At 48.6% G+C, this 18,028-nt stretch overlaps 1 protein-coding gene across 1 annotated transcript; it reads left to right on the top strand.

Annotated features, from left to right (window-relative positions):
- Positions 1–1,033: 1,033 nt before the first annotated feature.
- Positions 1,034–16,415, top strand: LOC114496229 (cytochrome P450 4B1-like). Its single transcript, XM_028511509.2, has 12 exons — positions 1,034–1,228; positions 8,449–8,590; positions 8,772–8,816; positions 9,271–9,398; positions 10,130–10,254; positions 10,532–10,683; positions 10,836–10,942; positions 11,725–11,915; positions 14,181–14,314; positions 15,063–15,127; positions 15,229–15,311; positions 15,741–16,415. Exons 1-12 carry the CDS (start codon positions 1,049–1,051, stop codon positions 15,922–15,924), a joined length of 1,536 nt encoding a protein of 511 aa, XP_028367310.1. The 5' UTR covers positions 1,034–1,048; the 3' UTR covers positions 15,925–16,415.
- The last annotated feature ends 1,613 nt before the right edge of the window (positions 16,416–18,028 follow it).

Below are 18,028 nucleotides of genomic sequence, written 5' to 3' on the forward strand. Positions count from 1 at the left end.
AAGAATGCTGCCTTCTCCCTTTTTTCAGCTTAGTAATGTCAGTGGGCTTTCTGCTGTTGCCAGTTTCTGTTAGCCACACCATCTGATTCCTTAGTTCTGTTATCTCAATAGAAAGAGCTCTGCATCTGTGTTTCTTCATCTGAAACATCTGCAGTGAATTGTTTCCTGTGGGACCCTGACTGTTACAACCCAGGACAAGAGGGAGAAATAGACTCTCCCCAGGCAAGGCTGGGGCCTGGGCAAACCTGGTTCTTTCAGAGAACTTGGGCTGTGCAATTGAGGGCTACACCTGCCACGCTGTGAGGCTTTGGACAATTCCTGATATTCTCTGGGCCCAAGTGGCTTGTTCCATCAATCCAGGAGGAACTGAATTTGATGGTCCTCCTCATCACCCTGCAAGTAGTATGGTACGTTCATTAGTGTCAAGTTTGTACTAAGGTCTTGGGGTGAAGTTGGCCCTTTTCTGACCCAGGATGTCCCTTCTGGGGCTAGAACCTTGTCTGTGACAGTGCCTCTCGAAAAAGGACTCAAAGCATCATGTGCCTGGTATAAGTGGAAGCCTCCCAGTGGCCTGTATTGAAAGGGAAAGTGGAAATCTCAGGCAAAACTGAGCCTCAGTTTCATGATGTGGAACATGGTATAAAGTGAGTATCTATGACCGCTTCGTTTGGGTTAAATGAGACAGTGTGTAGAAGCCTCCTGAAACAACAAGGGACTTACAGGAAAAAACAGATGTTATTCCAGTGATTATACCAAGGATTGCCATGTGTTTTCTCCTCCAAGGAACCAAGGTATGATACCCATTGTCTGATTTCTTTGAAGCCCACCACCTGGTTTCTTTCCAGCTGTTCCGTTGAGATGAGTGAGCCAGGCTGTGTCTGCTGTAGTTTGTGACTTTTGGGGCTGCTGTCTCTGCCTTAGGAAGCTCCACCCACTCTGTCTTGCTGATCTGGTTTGGCTGGGGGAAGGATCAGGCAAGGTGCCAGCGTGTAGAGTATAAGTGAACCACAAAGCAGCAGAAGGAGCCTGGGTGGCTGCAACTCCAGCCATGGGGTCTGTCTTGCTTTCCCTGAGCCTCTCCCGCTTGGCTCTATGGTCTTCTGGACTGATCTTGGTCTTAGGCTTCCTCAAGCTCATTGGTCTGCTGATGCGGAGGCAGTTTCTCACCAGGGCTATGGACAGCTTCCCAGGGCCCCCCACCCACTGGCTCTTTGGGCATGCCCACGAGGTATGTGGGGAATGGTATGAAGAGGGAGGGGTGGAGAAAGAAGATGTCCTCTTTTTCTTCAGAGAATCCATTCCAGTCTCCTGTGGGCCAAGGAAGGAGACCCTAGTAGGGCAGGGAAGTGATATCCTGGGAGCCATGGTTTCCATTCACCTTTGCCACCGATCTCCCCCTCAGTCCACCTTCTGAGCTGGCCTAGGTGGGGGCAATTTAAAGTTGGAGCCCAAGGGCACCACAGACTCCTTCCCATTGTTTTGACGTCAAAGGTTCTGACAAAGGCTCTGCTAAAGCCTTGGCTAGCATCTTGGATAGCATCTGAAAAAAAATCCTGGACAGTTTGAAAAAATTAGGTAATCTTGTTTAAAGCTTAATCAGCATTCTCTTTGTTCTTTGCAGTGTAAAGATTTCAATTTTAAGGCAGAAAATGAAAGTGAAGGCAGAGATGAGTACTGTCACCCAAAACCACCCAGGCCATCTAAGCTGTTTGTGTGCCCAAAGGTGGGGATCTCCTGGCCTTGCCTAAGAGCTGGCTCAGGAATTGTGACATCTTCTTTGTTTCAGATCCTCACTTGCTCTGCCCAGTTACCTCAGGGTGAGGAGAGCACCTTAACACCCATTGTCAGGAACACCTCTTAGGCCTTCAGATAAGGATTGCTCAGGCTTATTCTTGCCCCACATAATCTCCTCTCTCAGGAAGTCCTAGTAACTTTGGAGACACCCAGGAAAGGAATGGATGCATCAAAAAGGTGAATCAGACCCAGGTCCTACTCTTAAGAAGATTACTGTGTAGAGGGGAAATCTGAGACCAGAGCCTTCCCTGCCCTGAGCTGGGTCAGGTGCCTAACCAGGAGTTTGTATCAGCCTCTTGCTCTGTATCTCAGCAGTTGTTTCATGGGGGTGTCATTTTCTGTTTATTTGTTCATCTTTCCCAATATTGACTATGAACCCCTAGAGCATAGAGATCTGGTCTGATTCACCCCTGTACCCTCAAGGTCTAGTACAAAGCCTGGCACATAGTAGGCATCACTGAATGAACAAAGAGTGGATGGTGGAGCGTAGGGAGGGGTATTGATAGAGGAAAGAGAGTGATGGAGAGGGCAAGTGCAGGAACCAGGAGGGGTTTGGGAGAGGCTTTGTTAAGTACAGAAGGAGGTGATAGAAAGGTTGAGGTCAGACCCTAATGGTAGTATGAGAGGCATTTGGGAGACCTTCAATCCCTATTCTCTCATAGCCCCTCCACTCTCCCTTGCCTCCAGTGAAGCTGAGTTTTCTAGGATGGGCACCTTGCTCCCCTACCCTCACATCAGAGTTTGCTCTTTTTCACCCCCAAATTCTACCTTCCCGCTCTCCCTCCAGCCACTGTGACCCACTTTGAGAGTATGTAGAAGGCCTAGAACATGGCTTAGCTCTGGCTATTGCCTCCAACACAAGTATGTGAAAGGCTTTGGCACCAGGAAAGGTATGGAGGGGTAGACGATCTCTGGCACTACTAAGGTTTCCTGGAGAACTGTGGCAGGCTCAACAACTCTGCACTCCCCTAGGGATTAGCACCTCTGCTCTCGTTGGTCCCAAGCCACAGGTTGAGAAATAAGAAGGAGAGTGGGGGGATCATTTTCCCTAATGGGCATATGAGAGAACTGAGGCTCAGAAAGGGCAAGGAATTTGCTTATGTTTGTGTTGTAGCTCAGGATTGACTTGAGGGCAGACTCAGGACTGATGCCTTTTCATTCAGGATAAAATCAGGCCATCAAATGTGAGTGCAGCCCTGGCCCAGTTGTTTGGAGCATTGGCCCATACACCTAAAACTGTCTGAGGTTTGATTCCTGCTCAGGTCACATACCTAGGTTTGAGAGTTCAATCCTGGTCAGGGCATGTATAAGAGGCAACCAATTGATGTTTCTCTCTCACATCAATGTTTCTCTCTCTGTTTATAAATCAATAAATGGATCCTTGGGTGAGGATAAAAAACAGTGATTCTTAGGTCAAGTGATAATTGAAGTAGGAAAGGAGGAGAAGGACTTGTGGTGGAAGGACGGGCCTGGGGCAGGGAGGAACTGTCCATCAGAATTAGCTTCTGCCTTCTTGGTCTCAGGTGCAGCCTAGAGGTTCAGAAGCATCTAACTGTCATCCTCCTTAATTCTCAGAATGTGTTTCCTTGAGGCGGGTTTATGTCCTGTCCTATTCTTCTAGGGTTCTGTCGATTCCACGTAGAGGGGCTGGGAGGACTTTGCACATGAGAGTGAGTTACATTATTGGCCTGAGGTTAGGGCCCCTGGAATGGAGCCACAAATCTGACCTGAGTGTTGGGGCTGGGAGAGGGAATGCCAGCTGCCTGCTCAGGAAAGGCCATCCCTTGAGACTGCATGGAGACGTTGGGCCTTTCTTTTCCTCAGCCCAAGGGAGAAGGGCATGAAGGTGGATGGGTGGCGCCTGGCCATGTTCTTAGGGCAAAAGCTCAGGCAGTCAAATTGTGAGAGCACAGGCTTTACTTAAAAACCAGCCCATTCCAGGGGGGGGGGGTGGTCCCCACAGCATCCCATTAGACTTGTGGCCCCAGGGGTGAGGTACTGTGTGGTTGGCCACACTGTACTTTTCTATGAGGGCATAGATGTGCAGAGAGATCAGGTTGCCTGTGGGCGACCAAAGAGTGGGTGACCAGTTGTGTAACTTAGAGGAGCTGGCCAGGCAGCCATGTGAGCCCCCAGACAGAGAACACCCCAGGGGTTTGAATGGGGCTGTAGTTCCAGTAGTGGGGCCAGGTGCTGAGAGCTCCCCTTACTCCTACCAAGCTCCTGGGGCAATCAAGGGCACATAGGAGAAAGCTGGGCATGGGAAGTAGGGGCTGGATCAAGCTGTTGACATGGCCAGCATGAGGTCAGTGCTTCCACTCCTGGGTGGGAATGACAGAGAGGGGCAGACTCATGACTGAGGAGGAAGGGAGTGGGCTGAGATGAAACAGGCCAGCCAGGCCACCTTCCACCCTTGAGATCCTGTGAGTCTGGTTTCTCTGTGACTTAAGTCTCTCCCTGCAACTGTCCAATCAGGTTTTGTGGACTTGAGAGGGATGGAGAGGAGATCAGCAGTCATGGTGATTAGAAATTAAGTTGGTGAGGAAAACCCCGAAGGTCAGGTGGAAAAATGAGACACTCAGGATGAAGGGGGCACTTCTAGGAATGCCAACCAGCAGGGAGGAAGCTAATGGGTCAAGGACAGCAGAAGTTCCCTCTTACTGGTAGATGGAAACTATGTTTGTCACTTTGTGTAGTGATAAACGTTTTGACATTGTATGCACCAGGGAAGTAAGACACTTATAACAACCCTACTGCAGCCCTTGGTTAAACTTAGTATGGTAATTCCAAGGCAATGAGTGAGAAGATCAATGGGGAGATTTCACTGGACTGTGCAGAGGGTCTAGGAAGAGAAGAGCCCCGGGAAAGGCAAAAGATGGGTGGCCGGAGACCAAAGTAGCCAGGTCCCATGTCCAGGGACCTTGGGGAAAGTGGCTTGTGTCAGACATTATCAGACGCTCAGTTTCTTTCTTCAAGACTGTTTCCTGGAAGACACGTGGATTTGTTGCATGGGTGAGGATCATGGAAGGGAACTTTACTTGAAAGAAAAGCTGGGCCAGCACTTGCACAGACCTTAACATGATTCACATACTTTAGGATTGTGCAGCACACAATGTATGCATCGGAACACAGCAGCCTTGACAAACTTCACTGTACAGTAGGGAACCCGGGGGCACTCACCAGAGAGAGCAGTATTAACCTACAAGCAATAGGCAAATCAGTTCTCATCTGAACCTCACATTTCTTATCTGTAAAATGGGAGTAATTATCCATTCTGTATGAGGCAATCTATGAATTTACTTACATAATACTTGATATATAGGAGATACGGAATACATATCTGTTCCCTTCCATTTCCTATGTGAAGAGATAGAATGCAGCTCGACTGGTGAGGCTGAGTTGGTTGGGTGCCATCCCACAGAGCAAAAGGTTGACTGTTCCATTCCCGGACAGGGTACCTGCCTGGGTTGGGGCCAGGCCCCTGTTGAGGTGCATATGATAGGCAACAAATCCATGTTTCTCCCTCACATCAGTGTGTCTCTCCTCTTTCTCTGTCCTTTCCACTTTCTCTAAAATAAATAAATCTAACATTTAAAAAAAGAGAGGATATAGAAATAAACAGCAAATGTGGATTAGCCAGAGCAGGCATTTAGAGCCAACAGGGACAAACAAATAAACATCTGCAATGTTGTTTGAGCAAGGCTTTGGGCTGGTGCCTCATGAGGCTGACTATCCCTGGCCAGTGTCCACATTCAGCAGATGCATTGAGTGCTCTCTCCCCCCTTTCCTGTCTTCCTCGTTTTCATTTCCTCTATTCCGTCCATTTTCTCCACACTCACTTTATGAAGTACGTAGTGTTCCTGGGTCCCAGTGCTGAGCTCCACAGTGACCTGGACATGCCACAGATGTGACCTGTGCACTTGGAACTCATGGCCCAGAGGGGAGTCAGGGGTTCTGGGTGTGAATCCCACTTTTATTGGTAACTAACCATGTGACAGAGCTTTCCTGCCTCATCTATGAAGTGGGAATTATGACAGTGCCTGTCTTGTAGGATTTTCTGAGGATTAAGTGAAAGAATTCATCTACCAGGATTAGTGCAGTGTCTGATGACATTAAGCACTCAATGAATGCCAGTATTAACATTATTAATATTTTTGGTCCTGTAAGCAAGCCATTATAACACCAAGCAGAGCATGGATAAGGTACTAACAGTGCTGGAGAAGCCTGGAGGGGACAGATTTCACTCAGTTGAAGATAGAGAGGTTCCTGGAGTGGGGCATTCAGGCTGGATGCCAGAAAAAGGCAGTACTTGGCTAGAAGGTGTATTTGGAACAAGGAATAGTATCAGCAAGGGCACAGACATTATGCCACACCCCAGGAAACATTCTTAGTTTCAGACATTCACACACATAAGACTGCCACAGACACAGTTAGCATCAGGCAGCTCTGAGGATATGGGCAGCTTGGCAGCAAGGGCACTTCAGGCATTCCTCACAACATCCACATCAGCCATCTACCTGCTCCTAAGTGGTTGGCCAGGGGCAGGGAAATGAGACCCACATTGGCAGGTATGTGTCCACCTGGTCTTAGAATCCCCAAGCCCCATGGATTCTCACTGACTGTCCCAGGGTTCATGGAAGAGCTATGCACTAACACTGAAGAAAACCCAAAGCCTGTTTTTCCATCAAGTGTTTATTGTTCAGTCATGGTTCTTCCTAGTTCAGATCTTATTTACCAAGCAAAGCTTATTTTTGTTATAGCCATGTTACCTAGCAACACAGTTGACATCCTAAGGGTATCAAGTGTCCAATAAAACAAAGTTAGAGAGTGTAAGCCAAGGTCAGCTTCCATGTAACAGGGGAGGGTTTGGTTAATTCTTTATCCATAGGTGGAGGTATGTTAGGGCATATTCAGAGCACATTCTTCAGTGTAGCTGGGTGCATTTGGAAGTAGGATGAGCCAGGAGATGCAGGGAGGAGGCATGGAGGATGAATTTGGGGAGAGGTGGGCTTGAAGGGGAGGGAATTACTTGTCAAAGGCTCAGCTTGTGCAGAATCCTGCTCTAGGTCCTTTCATGCATATTTTATTCCTTAAGGGCCTTGAATGGCACCTGATAAACCTAGTAACACACACACCCTGCATGATTTCTTTAATGCTGAAGCAATCCTGTCAGCTAAGTATTATCGCCCCCATTTTACAGACGAGGAGAGTAGGATTCAGAGAGCCTAAAAAACTTGCCCAAGTTCATGCATCTAAACAACAGGGGAAATTTATATTCAAACCAGATTGTCAAACTCTGAAGGTTGCTGGCCATGGAGTAAACTTTTCCCATCCCACTTCCCTTACAAGCTATGTGGTCCTTGGCAAGGAACCTCAAATCTCTGTACTTTAGGCTCCTCTTCTTTAAAAAGGGGCTTCATAGTTATTGTAACCATTGAGGATGGTTACAATAACTATGAGGTCAAGATGTAAGGTGCCAAGAAGAAGGCCTGGCACACAGCAAGCACTTAATAAGTGTTAGGTGTTCTTCCTCCCAAATGATGAAGCTCAGACTTCATTCCTAGACCCATGGGGAGGTCACTGAAGGGTCTGAAAGATCCTGTCAAAATAGAGAAAAATGGTTAAATACACAATGGTACATCCATATAGTGGAATGGCATGTAATTGTTGAAAAAATATTGACAGATAGTTAAATGCACTAGTTTGAAAAGTAAGACAAGATATGTCAAATTTTTTAAAAGGCAGGTTCAGAAAGGATTTTATGGTGCACTATATTTTTATATCAACTTCTCTAGGTGTGTAGGTGTGGTTAGAAAAACTCCAAGAAGGCACATACCACCCTTGGAATGATCTCTCCAACCTCAACTGAGGCACTGTCCCGCCATGAGGCAGCTGCTGGAAGACCCCACACTTTTACCCACCCCAGAGCCTCTGTACTTGCTGTTGCCTCAACTTGGAACTTCCTTCCCTTTCTCTTCACATGCCCAGCCTCTTGTCATACTTCAGGCTTCACCTTAAATGTCATCTCCAACAAGAAGCCACATGGATTGCTGTTATTCAAGCAGGTCCCACTGTTAGTCTCTTTTGTAGCAGTGTTTATTTCCTTCTTAGAACTTACTAGGGACTCAATGACTTTACTTAACTGTTTACGGGTCTTATCAGCCTTCCCTGTAGAATGAAAGGGCAGGACTATGTCTGTCTCATTCTCTTGAGACATCTAGACAATGCCTTGCACTTAGTAGGTCCTCAATAAAAATGTGCCAAATGAGTTAGGATGGAATCATGGTGATTTCCCTTTTGAACAAGAAGCTGGGATTATCTTCCTAATGAAAAGCTTTAATGCTGGAACGAAATCTCTTTCTGGAGGCAGTGTAGATAGAGTGTTAGTGGCAGGCACTAGGTGGCCATAGGTTGGACATATTGGGCTTGTTGTGTCAAACCAAACACAATAAGAGAGTTGTTTGGATGGAAAGCAGTGGCTCTGTGGCTGGAGAGGGGACTGAACCAGAGATGGATGGGACTGGGTGATAGGCTGGGAATGGGGTGTAGGAGGAGGGATGTATACTCCCTGGGCCTTCCTGGGCAGGCTGAGGGACTCACTGTGGCTGGTAATGCTGGGTTCCTGACTGACATGCCCTTCTTTCACCCTTACAGATGCAGCAGACAGGGAGCCTGGACAAGGTAGTGTCTTGGGCCCATGAGTTCCCCTACGCCCACCCACTCTGGTTTGGACAGTTCCTTGGCTTCCTGAACATCTATGAGCCTGAATATGCAAAAGCTGTGTACAGCCGAGGGGGTGAGCATTCTTGGGAGAGGGCAGGACTTACTGAGGGCAAAGGGATCATGCTACCACATGTGGAGGAGTCCTGGGCCTGTACCTTATGTAGGGCAGCAGAGGTTCACATCCTACTTATCAATGAACCTTTTTTGGAAATCCCCCAACCCTGACTGAGTCAGATTTTCTCTGTTTCCTACAGACCCCAAGGCCTCAGATGTGTATGACTTTTCCCTCCCATGGATTGGTGAGTGGTCACCCTCCATGCTCCTGGTGCTGGGTGATAGGATCCTTCCCTGGCCTGTCCACACTCAGTCAGTTATCCAGGGAGGTGGGGCCCTGGTACCTTCTCCTACTGGGTGTGTCTTCAGCCCAGGACAGGTAGGGCAAGGGGTGTGGGAAATGTGTGAGTGTGAAGAATAGCTTCTTGGAGGAGGTGGCTCTAGAGTTGATCCTAGAGATATTACAGGTGGTGCTTGCCCAGGGCAAGAGTTGGAGGAAAGGTATGGTCATGGGCCCAAGGCTGCTGTCACCAGAGGCTGCATGGCTGGAAGGTAGAGGTGGGATGGGATGGGATGTGATTTTGGGTGGGGAGGACTAGGGTAGGGTTGGGTAAGATGGGCCTGCTTAGCCTTGAACTGCCAGAGATGGGCCAGGACTATGTGTACTGACGAGTCTCTCCTCTCCCATCTCTCCCCCAGGGAAAGGCCTGTTGGTTCTCCAGGGACCCAAGTGGTTCCAGCACCGCAAGCTGCTCACACCTGGCTTCCATTATGATGTGCTGAAGCCCTACCTGACGGTGTTTGCGGAGTCTACAAATGCCATGCTCGTGAGCTTCCTGTCCCAAGATCCTGGAGGCTGTGGCTGCTGGCCATCCCCTCTGAACCCAACTTTCCCAGGGGGAGGACACTAAGGGAAATTTTTGAGGCCCTGAAGTCCTTCCTGCACATAGCAGTGCAAGCCTCCTGATATCACATGCCTGCTGGGAGCTGACTAGGTGTGGAGCTCCAGTTGGCCAGACACCCCTGGCCCTTGTCTGCCCCAGGAGTCCCAGGCATTTCCCACAGAACAATGGGCCTCTTGGGGCCCAATAAGGCTCCTACTGGAGCAGATTTGAGGGATGCATATATTTGGGGATATGAGGAAGGCCATTCATGTCTAAAATGTGTCTCCTCACTATCTACAACAACTGCCTAAAACAATGCCATTGGCAACTCTTCCTTTAAAAGGGATACCAGGGGTCAAGGTCAGGCTCCATATCTCAGGCCCAGATAATCTCCAGAGGTTATTCAAGGTGGTCTTTGCCCTTGCAGGGCACTCCTCTGCCACATTACTGCAGGCCTGACTTACACACCCACTGTGCTGGGCAGCTCACTACCTATTGGCCCATCAGTTCCCTTCTATACAGGCAGCCCTGACAGGGAAGAAGTGTCTTGCATGCTGTGGATAGCCTGCCTCCTGGTCCTGTCCTGTGAGCCTGAAGTCCAGCAGGACAGAGGGCAGGCTAGGGACTGGGTGCCCTGTGGCCCCACCATATTACTCACTCTCTCTGGGTTCCAGGACAAGTGGGAGGAAAAGGCTTGTGAGCATAAGAGCTTTGACATCTTTGGTGATGTGGGCCATATGGCGCTGGACACACTCATGAAGTGCACCTTTGGCAAAGGACACAGCGGCCTGAGCCACAGGTTAGAGAGCACATGGGGCTGATGGTAGTCTCAACCCAGGCCAGCTCAGAGGGGAGACTTGGCTGGACTCCTGGGCTCTGGTGTGAGAGGTCTTGCCCTAGGGAACCCCTGCTGGAGGGAGCTGGACTTGCCCAAGGTGGGGAGACAGATTCTGCCCTATTGGTAGAGGGAGGAAAGGAGAAAGAGCTGATTTGGGGCTGGATTCCTGATATGAAGGAGAGAGGGGCTGTGCTGTGGGTCAGGGTCTGAGCGCCCCTCCCTTTTTGTCTCTGTGCAGGGACAACAACTACTATGAGGCAGTCAAGGATCTCACTCTGCTGCTGCAGCAGCGCATCGAGTCCTTCCAGTACCATAATGACTTCATCTACAGGCTTACTGCACATGGCCGCCGCTTCCTGCGGGCCTGCCAGGTGGCCCATGACCACACAGGTGGGCCTTTTCCACATGGCCCAACCACAGGAAGTCAAGGCTCTAACGTCACTCCTTTGGGCCAATCTGGGACACTGTTATTGTAGAACTTCTGTTCCCTTATGGGCAGAGGTTGGGTCCCTGGGCAGTGACGCCATGCTCTCCTGGCCTAGACCAAGTCATCCGGGAACGGAAGGCAGCCTTGCAAGACAAGAAGGAACAGGAAAAGATCCAGAACCGGAAGCACCTGGATTTCCTGGACATTCTCCTGGGAGCTCGGGTGAGTGCACAGTTGTCCACCCCTTCCTGTGAACTGGTTCAATTGGTGTGTTCAGGCCACCCTCAGGGGCAGGGAGCACTGCACAGCAGGTGGGTGGTTAAGCATTTTCCTTTTCTTTCTCAGCAAATATGGTCAGTTTTTTGTCCATGACACATCAGCAAAGGCTCATGGGTGAGATGGTGCAGGGTGTGCCTGGCTGTGGCTGTGGGGAGAGATATAGTAGCAGGAATCCTGGTAACAAGTCAGGTAGCCCATAGAGCAATTCCAGATGTCTAAGGCTCTGAGGAGTCTCAGTGCCCTAAATTTTAGAATCACAGATTCGTTCATTCATTCATTTATTCATTCATTTACTCAGACTGTCTGTAGACTCACAGAGCACTTCCCTGCGTTAGTTCCTGTGGTAGGGATGCAGAGGAGAAAGATCTGACACTGCCCCCAGATGCTTATAGTCTAGTGGACAGAACAGGAGGTGGATGCTCACAAAATCTCTCCCTGTGTCTGGCGGCATTCTGTGTGTGATAAATGAGCAGAATCAAGAGTCCATGCTGGTCAATGTCACAGGTCACATGGCCAGAGGATCAGGGAAGAGTTCTTGGAGTAAGAGGCATGCAGGCTGAGTTTGGGAGATCAGATAGCAATCTGGGGGAAGGTCCTAACCTCCCATCTGAAACAGAGCTTTCTCTACCTCCCTCGGACCTTCATTTTACAATTGCTGTTATTAGCACTTCTTCACCCCTACCCCGAATGCCTTAGCTTGCTCCATTATGCCTACCCTAACCCAGGATGAAAGTGGGATCAAGCTGTCTGACAGAGACATCCGGGCTGAGGTGGACACATTCATGTTTGAAGGGCATGACACCACCACTAGTGGCATCTCCTGGTTCCTCTACTGCATGGCCCTGTACCCAGAGCACCAGCAACGTTGCCGGGAGGAAATCTGTCAGATCCTCGAGGACAGGGACTCCTTCCAGTGGTGAGTGAGGCTGCAGGTAGCCCAGGCTGTCCTGCTTAGCTCTGGGGAAAGGCTGTGCCCATGTTGTCTGGTGTCATCCCTGATGACACAGGGCCAACCTGGAAAGAGGTGAAGACAGCAACCTTTGTCCTGTTACCTCCAGTGTAGAAGGATGCACCCCTGAGCCCCTTCTCCCTCAACAGAGCCTTTTCAGATGTCAGTAATGTAGAGAAGGTCATGAAAAGGTGGCAGATTTCTTGTGTGTGTTGACTCTGATGGTAGAACCTGAGCACCCTCGTGGCCTCCTGGATAGAGCAGGGAATGCTGGCAGACAAAGAAGTGAAAACTGAGGATGAACAGAGTTGGCAAAGCCAAGGGAGCTGATCCCTTCCCACCTGCCTTCAGGTGGTCAGGCGCATCAGCCAGATCCCACTGGTGAAGGAGAAAAAGCTGTTTTCCAAGGTCCATCACTCAGAAACTTTGAATTTTTCTGTCATTTGGTTCATGTTGAACTTGTTACCACAATACCACTGATACTGACCTTTCTTTGCAGCAGGCTCTCTGGGAACCTCCCACAGCTCTTCCCTCACATCCCTGTCTCCCTGCCTTCTCTCCTCTCCTCAGTACCTGGGCGAGGCACCTGGCTGTGGTGCAGAAAATGCTCAGTTGGAGGGAGAATGTTTAGATTCAGTCGAGGGAGATCCACATAATTCCAGGGTCTAATATTTGGAGGATAAAGTCTCCATACCTTATTTTTAAGGGATGGATGTTGGAAATGTTCTAGGGTGTCCAGCCATGTGTTAGGTACTGTCAGGTGTGTGGGTGGGAAGAGGAGGAGGAGGAACCAAATTAGTGCTCTGGGGAGTTTTTAGAGAGATTAACTCACATAACTGAAAAGCTAGAGAAATCTAAAGAATGAGTGACAACATGTTGCAGACTGACAAATCAGAAGATGTGGGGCTTAAGTTGGCTTTGTAAGGAGGGGTGAACTCAGGTGAGGGACAGAGCCAGAAATTCTGAGGTGGATAACTACAAGAACAGGTCTGGATGCAGGAAGTTGAAATACTGGTTTGATCAAAATGTTTTTTTCTTTTTTTTTCTGTAGGATGTCTCTAGTATCACTGAATTTTCTTTAAATTTGTTTGAAACAATTTTGTTAGATTGTATTATGACAGCTATCATATCAGCATGCATTATAAAAACATCAGAGTTCGAGAATTTTTGTTTAGCCATTTTAATATAAAAGATGGAAGAAAATATGCAACAGTTTTTGGCATATTATGCTTTATTATTTCAAGAAAGGTGAAAATGCAACTGAAATACACAAATAATTTGTGCAGTTTACAGAGAAGGTGCTGTGATTGATCAAACATGTCAAAGTGGTTTGAGAAGTTTCATGCTGGAGATTTCTCCCTGGACAATGCTCCATGGTCAGGTAGACCAGTTGAAGTTGATAGCAATCAAAGCCAGAAATTAATTGAGAACAATCTACATTATACCTCGTGGGAGGTAGCCCACATACTCAAAATAGTCAAATCAATAAAGTTATTGGCGAAAATTAAAACATGTGTTTTATATTTTATGGAAAAAATCTAAATGAACTTTCTGGCCAACCCAATATTTATTTTATTTTCACTTTATTCTATCTAGAACTTGAAGCAACATAATGGATTCAATAAAACAACAAAGCACAAGCAAAAAAAAAAGTAGTGGGCGGAAAACTTAGGGGCTATGGAATAAGGTGTTGCCTAGTAGTTATAGTTGGATCTCACATTTGGGTTTGAGCTTCCTAGTGGCAAATGGAAACAGAGAAATAGAAATAAATAAATATATATATATATATTTTTTTCTTTTTTACCTGAACTTGTCTTTGCTCATGCATTTATTACGGCATTCAACAATCACTACTAGCCCCTGTTCCTTTCCATTCCAGCTCCCTAGGGGAAACTGAGCAGAACCTAAGACTGTCTCTTGCAGGGCTTTTGTGGGGCTCTCAGAGACACAGGAGTGAACTTGTTTCTGATGGCTGGGTGCACTCATACATCTAGGGTTCTGTGCTTTCCCTTCCTAGCAGTGAGGATGAGGGAAAGATAGAGAAAAGAGGAGTAGGGTCCCTGGTCTGAGTGAACACACTAGTCCAGTGTGTCCTGAACACTTGGTGTATTTGTGTTTCTATGGGCCTTGGGTACATGATGGTGGTGAAGGGGAAGTGAGGGCTGGAGCCTGTCTTCCCACAGGACCCCATTGCTGCCCATCTTCAGAAAAGTCTGGTTGTGTTCCTGGCAGGGAAGATCTGGCCAAGATGACTTACTTGACCATGTGCATCAAGGAGAGCCTCCGCCTCTACCCACCTGTGCCTCAGGTGTACCGCCAGCTCAGCAAGCCTGTCACCTTTGTGGATGGCCGCTCTCTACCTGCAGGTGGGAGAGGGTACATTTGGGGTTGAATCTGGGGTCATTGAGGATGCTTCTCTGACACCATCTGTGCCTTTGGCTGAATCTTTGCACCCATGGCAAAGAACTCATGCTTTGTGCTGGCCTGGGTCCAATCCTGGCTCTATAACAAGGGTAAACCCCTCTACCACTAAATTCTTTTTCCTCCTCTCTAAAATGGGTCTGAGGAGAGACCTGCCTTACAAGGTTGCTGCCAGGAGTAAATCATCAGGACTGTCCTGTACAACCATGCAAGTTGTTCCCTGAACAACTTCAGGGGGCATCATTCACATAGACTATGATGTGTGCAGTGCCAACCTGTACAACTCTACTTGGGGGCTTCATAAATAAAGGTCAGGTCTGGGCACATGGTCTGCAAGCAGTGACTGGTAGCTGTCACTATTGATAGCATAATGCTATGAATAACTTGCCTCGAGAGTCAGTTCATTGAGAGCCAAAAGCGTGTAATGGTCCTTGCATGTCCTGCCTTGTGGTGGGGGTGGGTTCAGTCCCTTTCTGTTCCATTCTACAAATGTCTGTGTCAGGTGCTGTGCCCAGTGCTGACCTACAGGAAGTTGGCATGATGATGATCAAAAGCACTTGATGTGTTGAGGGTTGTCACGAACCTTCTGTCACTGGCAGTGCTGAGGCAGAGGCTGGTGTCTAGTTAGGCAGACACAATGGTATCCTGGGCAGCCAGGGCCACCTGGTCACCTTCCCTCTGCTCTGCCCACAGGCAGCCTGATCTCTCTGCACATCTATGCCCTCCATAGGAACAGTGCTGTGTGGCCTGACCCTGAGGTATCCTATTCCTGGGCCTGGAGGTCAGAGGGGGAGGGAGGCTGTGGGGAGTCAGCCTCCCTCTGGACCTGGCCTGTATTTAAGCCTGCCTGTGCCCTCAGGTCTTTGACCCCCTGCGCTTTTCCCCTGATAATGTGGTGGGACGCCACCCCTTTGCTTTCATACCCTTCTCTGCTGGGCCCAGGTAAGGAGAAGCCCCACATTTCCAGTCCCTGAGGTCTGGGGAGGTGGGGTGGAGTCTCTTGTGGGGAAGGCATCACTTTGGGGAACTCTGTGATGAGGGGGGCCATGCTGGGTTGTGGTGATTCTAACACAAGGTAAGTTCCAAGGACCTTCTTCTTTCCATTAGCATATTCATGTCCCCAGCAGGGGGAGGGGTGTCTGAGTCATTGCAAGAGGGGCCCCAAGCCAGAATCCTCAATGGGAATCTACTTACCAGTAGTCTGGGACCCTACCCTTCACCCACAACCCTTTTCATGAGCCCAGGGCAATCACTCAATCAGCCAATTAGTCATGCAAAAATAGTTACTGAGTTTTGTTGGCCACTGACAGCACTGGATTTCACCACTTCAGACACCCCATTCCTGATGCCTCTTTTTGTTGCTCACTGCAGGAACTGCATTGGGCAGCAGTTTGCCATGAACGAGATGAAGGTGGTCACGGCTCTCTGCCTGCTCCGCTTTGAGTATGCCCTGGACCCCTTTCGGCCACCCATCAAGCTGCCCCAGCTGGTCCTGCGCTCCAAGAATGGCATCCACCTTCACCTGAGGCCACTGGGCCCAGGCTCTGGGAAGTAGCTCTGCCAAGAGTTGGGCCCAAGACAGCCCAGGCTGTGGCCTCTCCCTGGGCACAGCCCCCTCCAGGCTGGGTTGTGGAGCAGCTGTGGCTCCCTGTCCTTGAGAGGCTTGTATGAAGGAAGGGGAGTTTGTATCCCCTAGACAGTCACCTCTATGATGGGGCCAGAGAACAGGTGTGTCTGTGAATGCTTACTGTGCATGTATCCTAGAGCTGACTCATTCACTCAGCAAATGTGGGAGAACCTACTTGCTTCTAGTCTCCTCCTTTTCTTTTTGTAATAGGCAATCTTTCTAAAATGTAACAGAAGCTTACATTCCAGTCTGGGTGATACAGTGAAGGCAATGGAAGCTGTGCCTGGGATACCTGTTTATGACCAAGCACTTGCCCAGTCCATGTGACAGAGGGGTGGCTTTGGGGCTTGGCCCTTCACTGAGATGGGTGTCTTTCTTTAACTTTGCATATGTGTTTAGAAAAAGATAGCATAAAAAATTTGCCTAATGCAAAAGTGTATAGAACAATGAATTTCTAAAGTGCATACCCAGGTAACCACTGCCAAAGTGAAGGAATATGGAATATGAACTCACAGGTATCATTTCTACCCTCCCGAGATGGGACTGTGTGGCATTACTGCCATCATCCATGTCTGTGTAAGAGTCACCCGGTGTCCTGGGCGTATGGGCTTTGGCTGGGAAGGTGGCAGAATGACACTAGAGGGGAGCTTTAGGGAAGGGTGGTACCTGAATCAGGCCTTGAGGCAGGGTGTGGTATGAGGAGCAAAGAAGGAGTTTTGGGGCAAATTTCAGCTTAGGCCCACATGGTGAATCAGAGGTCCTTCCCCAGTCCTCTCTGCAGCATCTCTTTGATTGGTACATATACCAATAAGGTTTAAGCTCTATGGGAAGAACTGTGGTCAGCAGAATCCTCCTGTCTGCCGAGTTTGGTGAATAAGTCATCCTGGACACATTCTTGCATCTCTGGTGGGAAAAGGGGTGGCAATTCCCTCTAGTGGAGAATGCTCCAAGTCCTTCTTCCAAATGGCTTTTATTGGGAATGGCATGTGTAGGTGTATACAGCATACATGGATAGCTCATGAATCAATGTATAAAGGCTATAGTCATACAAAACAGGTATTATTTACAGAGAACAATTGAAGGAACAGAGAGCTGTCATAGATCAAAGTCTTTTAGTTATGCTGATGCCAGAGGGTCTTTAAGAGTTATTTCATGAGATAAGGTGTTAACTCCTTATGCCTTGAACTTAAACATGTGGTTTGTATCTACAGGTGTATACAAAGCAGAAGAAGCTTCAAAGGATACAATTTATTTATCAGGCCTAAACCCATGGGAACCCTTGGTGTTAGAGTTGCATCATGTCTGCCACCTGTGTTTTTACCTGGTTTTCCAGGGAGAAAATAACCTCTTTCAGGGCTTGCTATTGCATGGCTGCAGTCTCAGCAACCACACAGAGTAGTTCTCAACAATAGTCTAAGGCTATTAGTGAGCTGCAATCAGGGAATGAGTTAGGCATGGGGGGAAGGCACCTGACATGAGGAGAGGGGCAAGAGAGGAGAATTCCAGCCCTGGGACGTGGGGACATTTCTATGTTGCTCTGAGGATGGATCACCTGCAGACACATCCTTCTTCCTATTGATTCCACAGCCTTGGAAGCTTGGCCCTGGGCCCCTGCTCACTCCTGCAAAGTCCTGTTTGACCTAGAACTCACTGCCCACCTAAGTCTGGGATTTGGAAACCTTAGTCAGAGTGTTCACCATGTCACCAACATTCCCCTATGTCCTGGCCCTGGACAGACCTCTCTGCACAAGTGAAGAAATCGGTTCAACAGCTCTTACCTGGGAACTGAGCCCAGTCGTCATAACTAACTTTGGTCCATGGGTTGTGCCCAAGTCTCCTTTTTGGATTGTCAGGAGGCCTGTGAGGCAGGATTGGAGGAGGCCATTATCCCTCTTCAACATTAAGGGAAGGAACCTGCCAAGATGTTCATCAGGGAGGAGCCTGAGTGAGCTCCTGATTCTGGGCCCTTTTGACCAAGGCTCCATAGGTAGTATTGACTCTCTCTGAAGGCTTGTGTTGTTGAGAAACAGAG

The sequence above is a fragment of the Phyllostomus discolor genome, chromosome 5 (genome assembly GCF_004126475.2).
Source record: "Phyllostomus discolor isolate MPI-MPIP mPhyDis1 chromosome 5, mPhyDis1.pri.v3, whole genome shotgun sequence".
Taxonomy (NCBI): domain Eukaryota; kingdom Metazoa; phylum Chordata; class Mammalia; order Chiroptera; family Phyllostomidae; genus Phyllostomus; species Phyllostomus discolor.

Excerpts from the sequence above, each read along its gene's own strand:
- LOC114496229 (XM_028511509.2), top strand. The coding sequence starts at position 1,049 with ATGGGGTCTGTCTTGCTTTCCCTGAGCCTCTCCCGCTTGGCTCTATGG. Across the intron at positions 14,315-15,062 it reads TGGCCGCTCTCTACCTGCAG|GCAGCCTGATCTCTCTGCAC; the intron begins GTGGGAGAGGGT and ends CTCTGCCCACAG. Across the intron at positions 15,128-15,228 it reads CTGTGTGGCCTGACCCTGAG|GTCTTTGACCCCCTGCGCTT; the intron begins GTATCCTATTCC and ends CTGTGCCCTCAG.